This window comes from Arachis stenosperma, chromosome 8, assembly GCF_014773155.1.
Source record: "Arachis stenosperma cultivar V10309 chromosome 8, arast.V10309.gnm1.PFL2, whole genome shotgun sequence".
Lineage (NCBI taxonomy): Eukaryota > Viridiplantae > Streptophyta > Magnoliopsida > Fabales > Fabaceae > Arachis > Arachis stenosperma.
In genome coordinates this window covers 12346351-12364423 of record NC_080384.1, presented here as the reverse complement: position 1 = coordinate 12364423, position 18073 = coordinate 12346351, and the positions used below count along the sequence as shown (strand labels likewise).

General features: G+C 37.8%; 4 protein-coding genes across 7 annotated transcripts; 2 read left to right on the top strand and 2 right to left on the bottom strand.

Annotated features, from left to right (window-relative positions):
* Positions 1-683: 683 nt before the first annotated feature.
* Positions 684-2542, top strand: LOC130944302 (1-aminocyclopropane-1-carboxylate oxidase 5). Its single transcript, XM_057872571.1, has 3 exons — positions 684-928; positions 1172-1398; positions 1632-2542. The coding sequence occupies exons 1-3, from the start codon at positions 827-829 to the stop codon at positions 2233-2235; spliced, it is 933 nt and encodes a 310-aa protein (XP_057728554.1). The 5' UTR covers positions 684-826; the 3' UTR covers positions 2236-2542.
* Positions 2543-2897: 355 nt separating this feature from the next.
* Positions 2898-7853, bottom strand: LOC130944300 (NAD kinase 2, chloroplastic). The gene is made up of 8 exons (XM_057872566.1): positions 7293-7853; positions 5251-7098; positions 4765-4886; positions 4515-4656; positions 4194-4418; positions 3978-4052; positions 3762-3863; positions 2898-3476 (listed from the first exon to the last, which is right to left on the bottom strand). The coding sequence occupies exons 1-8, from the start codon at positions 7551-7553 to the stop codon at positions 3273-3275; spliced, it is 2979 nt and encodes a 992-aa protein (XP_057728549.1). The 5' UTR covers positions 7554-7853; the 3' UTR covers positions 2898-3272.
* Positions 7854-8515: 662 nt separating this feature from the next.
* LOC130944301 (ubinuclein-2-like) lies at positions 8516-14724 on the bottom strand. 4 transcript variants are annotated; one of them, XM_057872570.1, is made up of 13 exons: positions 14169-14724; positions 13778-13864; positions 13530-13622; positions 13325-13401; positions 12292-12898; positions 11596-11695; positions 11358-11452; positions 11159-11242; positions 10821-10946; positions 10430-10552; positions 10298-10345; positions 10124-10225; positions 8516-9200 (listed from the first exon to the last, which is right to left on the bottom strand). In XM_057872570.1, exons 1-13 carry the CDS (start codon positions 14349-14351, stop codon positions 8751-8753), a joined length of 2175 nt encoding a protein of 724 aa, XP_057728553.1. In that variant the 5' UTR covers positions 14352-14724; the 3' UTR covers positions 8516-8750. The 4 variants fall into 4 exon arrangements, with proteins under 4 accessions (XP_057728553.1, XP_057728552.1, XP_057728551.1 ...); XM_057872569.1 differs by having other exon boundaries at positions 11159-11245; positions 14169-14723; XM_057872568.1 differs by having other exon boundaries at positions 11358-11467; positions 14169-14722.
* A 2139-nt stretch (positions 14725-16863) lies between these two features.
* LOC130945406 (uncharacterized) lies at positions 16864-17694 on the top strand. Its single transcript, XM_057874125.1, has one exon. The coding sequence runs from the start codon at positions 16864-16866 to the stop codon at positions 17692-17694; it is 831 nt and encodes a 276-aa protein (XP_057730108.1).
* Positions 17695-18073: the final 379 nt, after the last annotated feature.

Genomic DNA, 18073 nt, shown 5'->3' with positions numbered 1-18073 from the left:
AATTTTCTTCTTTTATAGGTAGATATGTTAGGTTTTCAACTTTCGTGGATAGAAATGGTAGTTTACTCATATTTATATATAAAAATATCAAAAAAATTATAATGATAGATGAAAGAAGCTAGTGTAATTAGGTCTTTATACTTTTTTTTTTCTTTTAGTTGGTCTCTATACTTTTTTTTATTTTTTAATTAAATATTTTTTAGTGTAAAAAATATTCAAGTTAATTGAATATTTCTTTATAAATTGAATGCATTTATAATTAAAATCTAATTTGATTTTTGATCGCATGTATCTTGGGACAAATATTCTATTAATTTATATTTTTGACATAAAAATGACTTAATTATAAAATTAAGTAATGTAGGGATTCAGTTAAAATATATATATATAATAACCTAATTAAAAATATAGTAAAATTATAAAAATTAATAGAATAATTAAACCTAAATCAAATTAAATTTCTTAATTAATAGTGGGAGAAGAAAGGGAGGAAAACAAATAATTTATGAAGAGTTATATTATATGGATGATGAACCTGAAAAGTGAGGGATTGTGTTGTAGACATTACAAACAAGAAGTAACTCCGAAAGCAAGCATTGACCTAAGAATAAATAAAATTTTAATTAAATGTGTGACCATCCGTGACCTTGTAAGTTATAACTGCTATCTATAACTAAATTGGTTGTATATCCAATTTGGTGGGAAACTTTTTATTATAAATACCCAAACCCACTCTTACAAAAACCACATCAAATAAAACATTAACAAAAGGTAGTGTTTTCTGTTTTCTCACATTCTCACATTCACACTAACACTCTGATCTAAAATGGCAGTGCCAGTGATTGATTTCTCAAAGCTGAATGGTGAAGAAAGAGCCAAAACTATGGCTCAGATTGCTAATGGCTGTGAAGAGTGGGGATTCTTCCAGGTAATATAGTAAAATTTTTTTAAATAAATTAAATAATTCTTTATTTTCCAAAAATTCATTTTTTTTTTCTGAGATGCAGATTGTCTAAGCTTAGCTCTTAGGCGATCTGCATACAGTGGTGATTTGTTTTGATAAATAATGAATTGTTTTAATTTATTTGAAAAATTTTCCAATTAATTAATTGTATAGCTAGAAAATTTGAGATTTTATTTATAATCTTATATATTATGTTTGGTTTTGCAGTTGATCAATCATGGGATTTCTGAGGAGCTCCTTGAGAGGGTGAAGAAGGTTTGCTCTGAGTTCTATAAGCTTGAAAGAGAGGAGAATTTCAACAACTCTACATCAGTTAAGATCATGAATGATTTAGCTGAAAACAAAAACACTGGAAAGTTGGAGCATGTTGATTGGGAGGATGTAATCACTCTTCTTGATGATAATGAATGGCCACAAAATCCACAAGAATTCAGGTATATATTGAGAGGAAGAGTGAAGGTTGAGAGAGGGAGAAAGTGAGCTGTTCTTTTTCTTTTTCTTTTTTTGTTTGAAAAATTTTCAATGTGAAAACCTAAAAAATGTTTGTTATGTACTTCTTTATGTATTCCTACTATAAAATTAATTACAATTGAGTCTACATTATTACTAATGAAAAATGATCTAGGTAACAAAATCATGTATAACTGAATTCTAACTTGGATGGCAGGAAAACGATGGCCGAATATCGATCGGAGCTAAAGAAATTGGCAGAGAAGATGATGGATGTGATGGATGAGAATCTTGGATTGCCAAGAGGATACATGAAGAAAGCATTGAATGATGGAGAAGGAGACAATGCATTCTTTGGTACCAAGGTGAGTCACTACCCTCCCTGTCCCTATCCAGAGCATGTCAATGGCCTGCGAGCTCACACGGACGCCGGAGGACTCATCCTTCTCTTCCAAGATGACAAGGTGGGAGGCCTGCAGATGCTCAAAGATGGACAATGGCTAGAAGTGCAGCCTTTGCCTAATGCCATTGTCATTAACACCGGCGATCAGATTGAGGTTTTGAGCAATGGTAGATACAAAAGTTGCTGGCACCGGGTTCTGGTTTCAACTGAAGGGAACAGAAGATCAATTGCTTCTTTCTATAATCCTTCATTGAAGGCTACCATATATCCTGCACCAAAGTTGGTGGCTGAAAAGGAAAACCAACAAGTTGATGAAACTTATCCTAAGTTTGTTTTTGGTGATTACATGGATGTCTATGCTAAGCTCAAGTTCCAACCTAAGGAGCCAAGGTTCCAAGCTGTTGTTAAAGCCACATGAAAAGAATAGCACTTTGGTTTTCAATATAGAAAATACATTTGATCCCACCCCTTTATTTTTGTTATCTTTTCTTTGTTTATTGTTCTTGGTGCTATACATGTTTGATAGCAAAGAGTACCACTTGGTTGCTGCTATTCTAAGTTTCTTAAGAATGCAAGCCATTGTGGGTGCTTGTGTCCATGTTTTGTTTTCTTTTTCTTTTTTTAGAATATTGTTTTGGTGGGAGCATCTGGGCTTGAATTGTACCATAGTACTTATTACATAAATTATAGTGTTATCTGCTATAAATTTCTGAGTCCTTGAATTATTGCCCTTCTTTATGATTCTGTTATCATACCAAAGAAGCAACCATATAAATGACATACAATTTTCATTCAGTTCAGTTTCCTCTTAAGAGGTCATAACAACAAAGGTTACCTTCTTTATCAACAGGAATTTACATAATGGAAACATAATACAATGTTTCAAAATACAAGGTTACCTTTTTAAATCTTAGGTTAGAATAATTGTTTAATCCTTCACAAATACATAGGACATTGATTTTTGTTGTCAAAAAGGTTTTTTTACATCAAGTCATTAGATGCATATAACATATGTTTGATACTTCATTTTCCATGAATTAATTTATTTATTTTAAGGCACATATTTTTTAGGCATCAAAATGACATCAAATATATCTTTTGTTATTCATATAAAAGAGGCTCTGTGCAGCCATTAGCACAATTATCTCATTAACAAAAACAAATGAGAACTTCCTCTTCAACACAAGAAGTTTGACAGTGGTAAACTTTCAGAAGCATCAATGAGAGCTACTTCTAAGATCAATAATTTACAGCTTCAAATCCTGTCAGTATACAATAGCTTTTTACCAAAATCACATTTGGAAAAAACCCTATCTCCTCATTTGGAAGCCAAGTTAAGAAACTGGTATTGCCAACAAGTTCTATAGTCTTGAATGTATAATCTGTACTGAAATCATACACAAACCAAGCCTTCAAGTGAGAGTAACACAACCATTCTTCAGTTTCAGATATGCTTCATAGGGCCTTTTGATCAAGTCTTTCGTTCCAATTCAGGCAGCGAATCAAGCTGTGAAACCAATCACCGGTTTGATCGAACTTGTTAACAGTTGGAAGTGGGTGCTGACTCATGGATATTCGTACAGAATCTCCCCGAGAAAGTTGCTGCCTTCTCTTCCCATCAAATGATACCCAAGCATTGCTTCTTGCGTCTTCCGGAATCTGATATCAATAACCCTATGAAACTTAGCAGTCTAATTTTGATAAAAATAAATTTGAAACATTAATAAGAGATTAGCTCCATATTACTCAAGTGTGAATCCAAAATTCTCGACAAAGCAGCATTTTCCGAGACATAACTGCCTCAGAGACTTGGCTATAGGCTATAGCTAAAACAAGGGTAATATTTCGAATGGAACTTGCTCCTTAAGCACATGCAATTTTGGTAATAAATTAATAACATTCCAATATGATAGTTTTACCCCCATAGAGGACGACAAACTTCACCTTTAATTCTAGTCGAGCAGAATCTGGAAGTATAACTGGTCTAAATGAGAGTGAATGCGGACAAATCGGGGTAAATAGCATGCAAGGAACATTTGGATGCACCTGCAGTTTTCTTTTGTCATTAGATAAAATCGTCGATGAAAGCATGACTAAGTCGTGCCAAATAAACTGATACTGCACGGATAAAGATGTATACATATAACAAGAAGTGCTTACCATGGAACCTCCAGCAGCTGTAGAATAAGCAGTGCTTCCCGTTGGGGTGGCCACAATGACTCCATCACCTTGTACCTGAAAAAAACGACAATATATATATATATATAAGGCATGACGTTGTTTCATAATGGTAAGGCTTTTCAGAGACAAGAAATTTACTATACTGACAAATCTCATAGTGCAAATAAATGCTAACAAATACATGATAAAATTCACCTTGGTTATAAGTCTGTCATGTTCATAACATTCGATCTTTGAAAGATATGGATTAGAACCCCGATCAATAACAACCTCGTTAAGAATATCAAACACTTTCCCTGGCATTGCTTTACCCTTACGAAAAATTTCACATCTAAGACGCATTCTAAGAGTTATGTATACACCATCTCCAGTGTTATTTCCATGGATGACTTGTCGTAAGTCCTGCCTGTAGTCTTCAAACTAGAAACAATAAACAGAACAGAACAGAAGTCAAACAAATGGCTAAAGAGATACCAACATTTTGTGGAAATTATTTATTGATTTGGAAAAGCTTACACTATGAGAAGCCAGGAAACCAAGGGAACCAAGGTTAAATGACACAACAGGAGGAATAGCGCCTCCAAATAGATTTGAAGCATGCAGAATAACACCATCTCCTCCCAAACAAGCCACAAAATCTACTTTCTCATGTAGAACACTGAATCAAAGGCATTATATATATATTAAGCAACCATTTAATGAAGCAGAACTTAGATAAAAGTAAAAATAACATAAAATAAAATAAAATAGTGTTTGAATACAACACCTAGTATCTTGGATATAGAAGGTTTGAATAAATTCAAATCCAGGAAGTCTAGCAAATATATCATGCACATCAGGTTCCACAAAAATGTTCATTTTCTCTTGGTAATACAGAAAGGAAGCAACCTGCAGATAAGATACGCAAAATTACCCAATTGCCCTAGGCATACCACTCAAAAGTCAGAAGATTCAACTAAACTAAATCCCCAGCTCTCATTGACCCTAAATACTCAATTTCTAACTTCCCCTTCTTTACATAAGGACCAAAACATTTCTGTCACTGACACATTCTTAGTAATGAAAATATAGATCCCATTCCTGAACGAAAACTGTGCAGACAGTCCTAGAACTCATATTTTACAGTTTCCATCAACAATCACTCAATGCTCAAAACTATGATGTCTAGACCATTAAAAACTAAAAGTAGACCCTCAATGATTCTTAGAGCCAATTTTTTTTTTTTTTTTTATGAAGAAATAAAAAAAATGACCTCTTTAGCTTCTTCCATGAGTTGCTCCCCGGGCTTTTTCAGCAATAACACAGTCTTCGGTGTAGATTTCCACATAAGCATCTGTTGCTGGGTGCTAGGGTGAGTGAAGGCCAAAGAAGATTCAGTCACCTTTTCTCTCTCACAAGAAACGCCATCAGTCCGTACTAGGTACATCTCAGCTTTCTTTCTTGATTGCACCCTTACAACTCCAGTTGAGGATGCACACATGTCTCCCTCCATGAGTCCCAAGTCTTCATCATGTAAGGCTAACCCAGCCTTACCATCATCACTTTGAGACTTAGTCATTGTGACATTGCTATTATTCATGTAGCGCACATCTCCTTCACTTAACTCATTAACTGTTGTCTTCACAAAGCTCGAAGTACTCCCATTCACTGACTTCCAGTCGCCACCAACTGTGATTGGAGGCTCTCCAGATGGATAGTCCACACGAGGTGACCCATTCAAACTTTCCCGATCCACAATTTCAGCGACGGGATTATCTCCATTGCTGATAGTCACTTTCCCCTGTGGTCTTCCAGCATGCATGTTCCTGGAATCTGTCAAACATTCTAAACTTTCAACCTTATAATTGAAATAAGAGGGTCCTGGGATCTTTCTATTTCTCCAAAATCTGGACATCTCTCTTTTGGAGAAGATGTCACGAGGAGGGATTTGAGCTTCTAAAGGGATAGTTTTGCTGGAGAAATTCATAGAAGCATTGTCCTCACTGCCAGTAATCACTCGTGAAGAATTAGGAGTAACTGCACCCAAACTCTCTTGCAACAAATTGTCATCCGTTTCTCCAGAGGATCTGGATCTCTCAGATTCTATTGAAGAGTCATGCAGTTTCGCAGATCCATTTGTATAATCTGATGGCCTTTCACTGGAAGTAACTGCTTCATTAGAAACAAATGATGATGCAAATCGAGTCATATACTGCCTCCATCTAGAGACCATGGCAGACGTTCTCCAAACTCCTTCCTGACTATGAAGATAGATTGGCCGTTTCCTGTAATTTGAAACGTAAGATGCAAACCTCTCAACCTGTTCCATTGTAGGTGCTCTCTGAACATCAACAGGGATTTTGACCAATTCAATTTTTCCAGATGAAATAGCATCATTAACAGCTTCATGATATAAATTATCTTTTACTGCCTCTTGTCTAAGATCTATGATAGTTTTATATCCATTATCCAGCAACCACTTTAGGCCTTCTTCAGTTACCTGCCCGCCTGTCCAAAATCCTGCTTCAGAGTCGTTCAATTTTGTGTCTTCTTTGGGAGCAGATAAATATACAGGACTCCAATTCGAAAACAGTTCTGGACATGGATCTTCCTCCCTGTGCGGAAAACCAGCATCATAGCATACATTCTTCAATCTCTGAAGTTTCCTCCACGCATCCAACCTTGGATTGTCACCTGGAACTAAATAGTTCTCAAGAGCAACATGCAAGCTCTCACAACACCTCTTCATCTCACTCCTAAAAGCAGCAAGTGGGGGCACCACGTCCTCCATCACGCCAACCCCTGCCACACGAAAGGGGGTCATAACCGAAGACCTTCTTCCAGAAAGAACATCGTCCCTCGCGGTGTTCACAAGTGCTACCATGCACCCAAGGACCGAAACAATCTTATCTTCTACAGGCAACCTCTCATCCGATGGAACTTCATCGGAAACACTACATTCACCGGTTAGTGGATTGCACAACACGTTCATTAATGAGGAATGAAGCCTTTCATAATTCCTAAAGATCCTACAGTATGCTTCCACTTCAGCAATATCACCCGGAACCGGACCCACCCAAGGCAATTGTGACGGATCATGGGATTGGATATCATTCAAACTCTACAACCAAAGGCATCAAAATAAATTCTCTCTTTTTTCTTCTTTCTAAATAATTAAAGGACCATTATCAATCATATGTCTATAAAATGAAATTCTTCCAGTAGTCAATCCATCAAAGAAAGCAGAAATACAGAAAATGTTCCTCAAAGTTTGGAACTTGATCAAATCTCGGTGAGCTAAGAGAAATTGGGTACCTGAGAATCCAACCCGAAACTGAAGGAAAAGGAGTTGGAAAGTTGGGCGGTGACGAGAAACTTGGGACGCCTCACTCCGCGGGTACTCCTACCCTTCGTCTTGAACCGGAAGCCGAAAGCGAAGGTTTTGGGATTGGAATTGGGATTGGGATTGAGGAAGGAGAAAGAAGAGAGAAGAGAAAGTGAGGATGCTACGGCGGCGGAGGCGGAAAGATTCATCGCGGTGTAAACGAGGTGGCACGTGCAGAGACATGCCACCATGAATGAGTGAGTTTTGTTTCACGAAGGAAACGGAATAGCGGAAGGATCCCCTTCGGTTTTCATTGATATGTGTTTGTTGGGTATTAATAATGGTGACGGTGCAATTGCAATTGTAATTGCAAGTGGAAGTGGAAGTGGTGGTGGTGGTAGTCTAGAAGTAGCAGTAGGCATCATGCTCTCTGTTTTTCAAGTGATATAAGCTTTGATTTTGATGCACGTTGCCGCTATTTACTAACCATCCTTCTTGACGCCATCGCCATCGCCATCTCCATTCTACTTGTACCTCTACGGCTCTACCTACCTGCCTGCGCCTTTTTTTTCAGATGAATTTATTTAATTATAATTTTTACACTCTGGGTGTAATTGATTTAGAAAATAGTTTTGTATAAATAATGTATTATTATATCACAAAAAATTAAATTCTCAATGAATTAAAATAGGTGTTAAAAACGATAAATATTTGACTTGTTTCTCAACTACTTCAACAAGACAAAAACATTATTTTTTTTAGAACTGCAATTAATTTGTTCTTAGCCAACCACAAATACTTTTTCAGTTTTAATAATATTAATTAAGATAGAATAAAAATACAAAATATTTTATTAAAAGAAATAAATATTTATACATTGAATATTATTGAAAATTACCAAAAGTTTATCTATTTTGTTAGAAATATTATACAAAACCCATATTTTTACTATGACACTCATAATTAAGAGACTTTCTTCAGAAATCACTTCTTCCTATCCTGTTAAGTTATCACAGCATTATGTGGATCTAATTCTTGTTTATGACCCAACAATGTTTCTTACAATTATTACAAGCTTGCAAATAAATTAACTGCTATTGCTACTTATTGGTGCAACTAAATCAGACATTAGCCACTCCCGTAGTATACGCCCTCAAGACCTCAACTCAGAGCATATGAACAAAACTACAACCGGGACCAAGCAGAAACGCCAGAACAAATTAAGGTTTGTCACCACTAATAGAAATTACAATTATCAAATCTATCTATATTTCTCAACAAAACTAAAGATAGACATATAATTACAAAAATGGCAGCAATCAGTAAAAACCATTTGATGACAGGAAGACTGCGGAAAAACTATTTATTCAAATATTAGACGGAAAAAACAAAAGAAAAAAAGGGAATAAAACTGTGAGGCATTCTGCGGCCTAAGCTGAGATATCACGTTAGCTTGACTGTTCAAGACCAGGGATAGATGTTGGCTGAGGATTTGATTTGGAAGGAACACCTCCAGAAGACTGCCTCTGGGACTTTGGTCGGTCTTCACCCAGCAAAGAGCCTGAGCCTAGCTTCTCGGTACCAAAATGTGCTCCTTCCAAATCAATTTCTGGCTTTTTCTTTATTTTCTTCTTTTTCAATGCGCCATCTGCAACCCTCACATCATCTAGGGAACTGGTAGAACTTGCCTTGGCTTTTTCTTGTTTTAAGCCGTTCAATGAAGGACTGGGGACGTGGCCACTTGTGCTTGTATTGGAAACTGGCTTATTCGCAGAAGGAAATGCATGACTGCTAGATTCTGTAGCTGATTTCTCCCGCAAGTTCTGCTGTGCATGACTGGTTTCAAGCCGAATGTTTTCCTCTGGCTTCAACTTTTTCCTCTTAATCTTTTCCGGATCCTAATAATTCACAATGAGATAATCAACTTAAAATGACCAAATTGTTCGGTCTAAAACAAGTTCCTGCTTGTCATCTGTGCAGAAAATGAGGAAAAAACAAGGTCCTCCACTCTTGTAATAATACCAACGCCAAGATTTGCAGAAATAAAACATCAAAGAAGTTTCTGTTATCTGCATCATTACATTATTTGGGTATTTCACGATTTCTAACACTGCAGATAGAATTTATAACAGTCATGGCAATATGGTCCACTCAATAGACAATTGTATGATAACCAAAATAAGTGTTAATAAACACATCCTGCTAAAGAAGAATCACATTATCATTACCAACGTAGGGAAGAAATAGAATAAAATGACATTGGAAGCTCCAGATTCATATTCCTGTTAGAACCCAGTGCTTAAACTTACCATCGCATGTTAGGTTCCAGATAAGGTTTAGGTTTGGGGTCTGAATACGGTTCAACTGCTCTGTTTTGGTTTGGCACAAGCATTTCTTTCCTCTTGCAGAACACCTCTTTTAGGTTCACAAAAACCTTCTGTTATATTGTAACAGCGTTGAGTTCTATTACATGTCACCCCAACCACCACCATCAACCCCCCTCCCCAAAAAAATAAAAATAAAATAAAACCAACCCAAAAAAACATAAACAACACGAGACATTTTCTATTACATTGTCGAGCTCTTCCCTTTGCCTTCCATTTTCTCCACTCATTTAGGTACGGGTCTCATATACAAGTTAGACCCTCATAGCTTAACGTAAAATCTTATATTGACAACCTTGTCTGCCACCTCAAACATGTGTAATTTACTAATTTCCAATGCTACAGTGATACATATATAGGTATTGGCAGTCTAAACACTAAGTGTGAGAATCAAATCATCCTCCTTTTTTTTTAAATTATTCACTGCTAAAGGATACCTTATGTCTGTTGTGCAGTGCTCTGCGCCTCTCTTTGGCCCTGCAAATTCCACGTTTGATCCCATGGTTGTCCATGCAGCCACTTGGCCATAATTCCGCAAGCTGAAGACAACCAGAAGGTTAAAGACACTATAATGAACCCTACATATAGATTCTTGAAAGGATGAAAATCACCTCGGCATACAGCTTTCTGATTTGTGGACCTGCATTTTCATCCAAACCCTAGAGCAATTGCCAAGAAAGATCAATTAGAGATATTTTCATCAACAAACAGAATTTCAAGGAATTGATAGCTGAAATTCATACTTCAACATAAAGGTCATAGAGATCACAGATCTTGTCCTCCAATGCAGTGTCCATACTAAACTTCATTTTTGTTATCATTTTCCCATCAGAACCAAATTCTTGAGCATCACCTCCAGCTCTTAGCTGTTCTCATACGTCATGAAAGAAATAAACTAGATAAATAAAAGGATAAAAAGAAACATCCCAATTTAAATAAACAAAACTATAGTTAAGAAAAGCAATCAAATCCCTTCAAGGAAAATGATCCAACAGTAAGCTTTCCATTAAGAGAGGCACCCAATAAAAATTATACAAAATGCATACCATGGTATGAAGCTCAGAAGTGAATAAAGATGAAACACATGTTATCAATTTTATCAATATTTGATAAGTGGGGGAAACAAAAATAAACCTTGGATTCCAAAGTTGGGGCCAGCGTCTTAATCATATCAACAACTTCCTTCTTTATCTGTTGAAACCTATCATCTTTCTCCTGCTTTGCTGACAGACCCGTATTGATCATTATTTTTAAGTTTCTCTGCAATAGGAAACATTGTAGGAGAAGGTAAATAGTCTAAATGTGTGTATCACAGTGAAAAGGAGAAAACATATGGGTGAGAATTTAGACTTATTATATAATCTAGAGTAACTTATTATAAAATGTATCTATTTATCTATATTATAACAATATAACTACTGTAAATAACCAACACAAAAATATTATCTGTTTATTTTCAGCAGCAGCAATACCTTTAATGTTCTAAGCTGAATCAAGTGCCCAAGAATACCATTAAGACGGTTAATTAACTCCTTTGATACTTTCCCTTGGTTTGACTGCTGCAACAAAGACATACATTTAATATTTCAATATTTCAAGTCCTTGAATGAAAAGAATAAAACTGTTTGTATATCTGTAAGCATAAATTTAAGAAAGACAATATGCTAGTACCGCTAGTCTAGCAACTTTAGCAAGCTTGAGCTTTATTTCTCTAGGCAACCTCCTTTTGACTGCCTGGGATGTAGCATCAGCCTCCTGGTTTTCCACTGCAGGTGGCCTTGCTGTCATATCAAATAAGCATGAAAGGAAACAAAAGGGGGGGGGGGGGGGGGGGGGACCTTGGTATTAGGAGCAAGTTTCCCAGTTTTCTATCCAGTAACATGAAATTCATAACAATTCAAAAACTTACACTCGGCAACCATTTTCTCTAATTCACGAATAGCCTTTTCCAGCACTGAAATTTTTGGCCTAACACTAGAACCATCTTTCTTGATCATGTGTTCAGATTTCTGTATAAGAATCAAGCAAACTCATGACAAAGATAAGAAGTAATGCAATAAATGCAGTTTCATGCATATATTCTTTTCAACTCTACTACTTAAAAATTACAATCAATCCAAACAAGCCCTTAATTAATTCCTTTGTTTGGATGCAATAAAAGTTAATGGAGATGTGCCGAGATGAACAGAGAATGAAGGAGCACATTCCATCCAATACCACCTTATTGTCTCTTCCCCAAGGATTTGCAAAAGGAAATGGAAAGAATGTCAATTGCTAACTTACTTCCCTTCGAAAAGTTATTACATTCCATTCGGTTACTAAAATATTCAAACAATGGAGTAGAACAATTATGCCACTCCACTCTTTCCTTTTACTCTCCATCATATTCCAATCTATTCCATTCCATTACTTACCGACAATAAAACACAGCCCAAGATTCTAAGTGTGGGAACCCATTTGTTTTATAGCAAACACTAAGGAGTAATTGATGAAGCACTCTAGTGCAGAGGACCCCTATTTTTAGTATCTTCTTAAAACTTTTTTATCAAGTCAAAATTCAAATACGAATGCAACGGAAAAACGGATAAAAGATCTGAGAACTCACTGTTGCTTGCGTAGCAGACTTTCCAATAGACAAGTTAAGATCCGGCAATTCACGCATGCCATTTCTTTCTTTCGGCCGAGTTGTATTCTCCAAATCACCAATAGTACTTGATGGTCTTCCAGGTTGGGCTTTAGAATGTACATGTGCACCTTTCTCATGGGATTTCTGATGAGATGGATCAAGCAAGCCACCAGCATCTTTATATTTATCACTTATGTTCTTAGATTGAGAAACTCCTTTCTTCTGCTTATCAGCATCTTTTGCTTCTGCCACAGAAGCATGAATATCATCATTTGATGCTTTCAAAGAGACAGAAGAGTCCATTACAGGTTTAGTATCAGCACTTTTCTTTTTAGAATTAATTCCAGTGACATCAGATTGATTCTGAAATTTCAACCCTTCATGAGATTCACCAGGTGCAACTAAATTCTGTGTGGAATTAAGTGTACTCTTTGCCTGTACTGAAGCTTTCTTTTCCAACGCTGGCTTACTCAGTTTAGCTTGTTTATTTGAAACACGATCATTATCTTTTTCACTGGGATTCTTCAGTGTCTCCTTTCTGCGCCTTTTTTTAGGTTGCTGGTTAGGTAATGCCGGAGCTTCAGCTCTGGTAATAGAGTTTTAAAAAAATGGAAAATCAGTAAGAATGATTGGTGATGTGTTTGACCAAGTTCAATACTCCAATACTGGAGAATATATTAATGTTATAACAAGCCAATGTTATAAATGTTGCCAGAAACTTGATGTAAATACTATCAATACCAGATTGTCATTGGAATAAACAAAGAAAGATTTAAAAGAGAAAGAAAGGAGTTGTAACTGATGAAAACGGTGACTTGAGAAACCAGCACTTATTTGGCAGCAAGTAAAATAAAATGATGACAACAGACCACCTCAGCAGTGAAACAAGATCAATAGTTCAGTAATTTGTAAGGAAACCTTATCTATGATTTGCTTACTCTAAGCTAAGTGGTACTCTTAAAATATCAATCATCAATCATTTAAAGAAAAACATGTCAAAACAAAAACTTACATGCGTTCCAATTTCCCCCTATTTACAAAGAACCCGTCATGTTTGATTGCAGAATTATCAACCTCAAAGTATTCATCCTGCATGGCAAACAGTTTGAAAACATAATATAGAAGTAGAAAAAGTCCAACAGTAGAATAATATTCCTGTCAGCAATCAATGATCACAAGAGCCACAAAAAGCCGAAACACTATACAGAGATACTAACCAGCTCAGCATCATCAATGAAGGAGTCTTCTGTATCATACTGATCATCATCAGGAGCATCAAGCATATCCTCGTCGTCACTACTATCCTTACCCTGAAAATTAATTCCGCATTCCATATATTAACAAATAAAAAACCTACATATCAACACCAAAGCACGCATATAAAACACAAATCAATGGCTTAAACGAATAATTAATACCAACAAGGAAAACAGCATAAAAATCCCAGCAAGCAACATAAACATACCATGTAAAGGCGCTCAATCTTCTCTATTACAGCACTGAAACGGTTCGGCTGATTAGCATCTTTTCCCTCAATATCAGAAGCTTGTTCCTAAAAAAGACAAAAGATTATAGTCAAAGCTAGCATAACTGTGAAGCACATCACCATTGCAAAAAAAATAACAATAACTTCAACGTACTAACAAAATTCGATTTCACAATACAATCCGCAATTCCAAAAGTCACAGAAAACAGAATGCTAAGCATCACAGTCCAAATCAAAAGGAAATCAAAATAAAACAGAATAAAAAGTTCAAAACCAAGAAAAGTTTCACCTATGGCACTATCTAGTATGTGAATTCAACAATGTACAAAAATTACAACGAAGATTGAGGCAAAGAAAGATTAAGACTAACCGGAGCAATTACGTCATCGAGCTTGGGTTTTTCGGAGGAGGACGATCCATTGGTTCTGTTAGCATCTTTGAGAAGCTTCTTCCACGACACGATTGTAGTCTCTCCCGGGCGAAGGTCCACCGTGAAAATCATACGGTCGCTCTTCTTGACGAACGACGACGACGGCCTCTTCTCCTCCGCCATGGCCGTAGGCGGCGGGAGCAAAATCAATCGGTCACCGTCTCAGGCGAAGATTCGAGTATTTTCGGAGGAGATACTGTGAGTAAAAGCCCTAGGGGAGCGGAAGAACAAAGAGGGGATTTTCGGGTTGAAGGAGAGGGATTGCGCGGGATTCCGAAATTATTATTAATTAACGAAAATTAACGAAAATTAACAAAAATTAAAATAGAATAGAAGGAAAAATTAAATGGAATTAGAGATAAATGAAAAAATAGTAGTGTGTGTGTGTAACTGCAATTCGAGTTTGGGAGTTTGCTCGTAAAATCTCGGTTGTTCTTGCGAGCAAAAGGGGAAAGTGGGTCGGGTTTGGTGATGGGCCGGTCCGTCGTGGGTCCACAGAACGAAGTGTGTGCACTTTGCGAGATTCAGTTCCAACTTCCAACTGAGCTTCTAAAACGGTAGTCCTAGATTGGTCACGTGTGACTTGTTGACCATAAAGGTGGTTTTGGTGATATGGTTGGACAGGACAAATATAAAGATAGGAAAATAGCAAAAATAGCGAAAATATAGAAAAAAAATTTTGTATCATGAGATTTAGCATTTTATTATCTATTTCCAAATTTAGATATACTTTTGTATTTTTTATTTCTATATTTAAATTTTGTTTTTTAGATAAAATACAACATAACGAAAATTAAAGTAAGAATGGAAATTATATATGTTCTAAATGGATATGATTTAAGAATGGATTCACGTCACAGTTGGTACAGGAGACTTTGATGTTCCGATAAAGGAGATTAGACATGAGGCGTGTAATATACTTTGCACCGGAAAAATTGAGGATGAATGGACAAGTGTATAAGAAAAATCCAATAGCAAAAGTAACAATGCTGGTATGGATACAACGCAGAAGTTTGAAGCAGGGTCAGTACATGATGGGATACAGGATGAAAAGCGGTTGTTGATGGTTCCACGGGATAAGGAAGAAGACAATGGCAGAATTGTAATTACAGACACAATTTTGAATGAATGGATTAATGGTTGTACGTATCGTAATCGAGGGAAAATCGGAACGTATCAAACATTAATTGATGATAATCACGGTATGCATGATTTGGGGGGAAGAGCCGTTACACTCTATGCGGAAAGCTCAGAAAAAATAGTCTCTTGTGGGCTAATTGGGCTACGAAGAGATTCCACATATGCAAAACAAAAAAAGCTACGTAAAGGAAAAGCTTGGGCTGGATGCAATAATATAAAGTTTGGGAATGGGCAGGAAATGTTGGGCCCAGCACTCAAGGACCAAGAGGATGCGGGTCAACGGGCTATAAGGGATAACTCGGGTCGGTCACCTGTGGGGGATGCGGGTCGCATTTCTCCAGGTCTGGACTGCATGGACGAAGGACGCGGCGCGCTTGGAGAATCCCCATTCGCTGGAAGGGAGGACGCGATTGACGGGGAGGGCCGCGGAGGGAATGGACTTGGCGTGAACCTGGGGGGGCAGCTGCGATCGATGCGCACAACCGATTCCAAACTAGCATGATTGGTACTGTTGAAGACTCGGGGAGTGATGTCGGTGGTGGTAGAGAGATGCCTTTAAAGGCGGCCGACCATGGTTTGTGTGGCATTTCGAATCATCCGGTAGCAGGGGGAGAACGCAGTGACAAACTCTTTGAGAATTGCAAGGATGGAGGCGCGATCTTCGCTGACAACATAGAGGGGAGGCACGGGAAGCAGAGCGCCAGAGCAAGGAACGGTACCTGGAGTGAACGAAGGTTGGGTAGACATCAGTGCTGCGTGCAAACAGGTAGGATGGTCTGCAATCAGAATGAGGACGGCATTGGGGAGACCGAACCGGGCTATGAAGAAAGGGGGAATGATGCGGAAGCAAGTGACAATCAGCACACCAATATGGAGGATCAATTACTAGAGAATAGAAAGACATGGGAGCTGGCACACGAATCAAGAGTGATATTATACAATGAAGAAGATGACATTATGGCAATTTTACAAGCACAGAATGAAGAAATAGCTCGTAAAAAAGGAAATTGGCAAAGCAGAGAGCAAAAATGAGACTGTGCAGATCCAAACATGTAAAACAAGTGTGTAAAACAATTTTAAAATGATATTCAATTCTTGGAATATTAGGGGATTGAGGGGAGGCGGGAAATTGAGAATGGTGAAGGACCTAAGGAATAAACATAGATTACAAATGTTAGGTTTGATTGAAACTAAAAGGCAGACAGTGACGAGAATTGACGTTGCAAGAATATGGGGACAAGATAGTCCATGTTGGGAATATGTAGGCTCTGATGGGACGTCTGGTGGACTCTTGCTAATTTGGGATGAGGGGATGTTTAAATCGAATAACTGCTATAAAGGAGAGAGGTGGTTGTGTGTTGAATGAGTGATTTTAAAAAATAGTTTCAACTGTGCGTTTGTCTTGGTCTATGGTGCACATGAGAGAGATGCAAAGATTCATGTATGGGAGGAGCTGAGCTATATTGCGGGGTTATGCCAGGTTCCGTGCTGTTTCATGGGAGACTTTAACGAAATAGTTCATGTAGAGGAACGGAGAGGTACTACTGGGTTGACACAATCTGCGGAAGATTTTAAGTCTTGGATACAGGACATGAACTTAGTGGATTTGCCGCTCACTGACTGGAAGTTTACATGGTTTCGCGGGAATTCTTGCAGTCGCATAGATAGAGTTCTGGTTAGTTTGGAGTGGCTAGAAGAGTTCTCAGATGCACATTTGCGAGGTGGACCAAGGGGTTTGTCATATCACTGCCCGCTAATAGTGGAGGGTAGGAAGCTGAGAGGAGGTCCGAGGCCGTTCCGGAGCCTTTATTCGTGGTTTACGCATGACGGATTTCTCAGGATGGTAAAGGAGGAATGGAGAGGTTTGGGGGAGCTACAGTTCACAAATAAATTGAAGGCACTGACAGGTCCACTGGGAAGATGGCATAAGGCAAATTTTGGTGAGATTGATAAGATGATTATAAAGTTTGAGGAAGAGATCAAGAGGATTGATGATATGGTTAGTAATGGAGTACACGATGGAACACTGGAGGCTAGAAGAAAGGCGTTGGTTAAGTGCTGTGAGCGATGGTATGTGAGAAAAGAAGTACATTGGAAGCATATATCGCAGTCTCGGCATGTGAATGAGATGGACAGAAATACAAGATACTTCCATAATATAGCTTCAACAAGAAGGCGGAACAATAGGATTGATACTCTGGTTATCAACGGCAGGCTAGTTCGAAACCAGGCTAGAATAAAGGTTGCTATCAGAGAGTTTTATAAGGACTTATATCATCAGGAAGACTCTCCTATTATGGGTTTCAGAGATGGCCTGGTGGTTTAAATAAGTGAGGAGGATGCTATGGCTCTAGAAGTGATGCCGTCGGTCGAGGAGACCAGAGAGGCTGTGTGGGACTGTGGGTCATCCAAGGCGCCAGGGTATGACGGATACAACATAAACTTCATCAAGAGATGTTGGGATGATATTAACCCTGAATTCACGGCTGCAATGATGGGGTTTTTCCAGACGGCCAGGCTACCGGCGGATGCCAATATCACTTGGGTGGCGCTGGCACCTAAGTTCATAGGTGCGAAGGAGATTAAAGACCTGCGACCTATTAGTATGGTGGGGTGTGTGTATAAGGTTATTTCGAAGGTGATAGTTAGAAGGATAAGATCAGTGATGCCAGCTTTAGTAGGAGAGACCTAGAGTGCATTTGTAC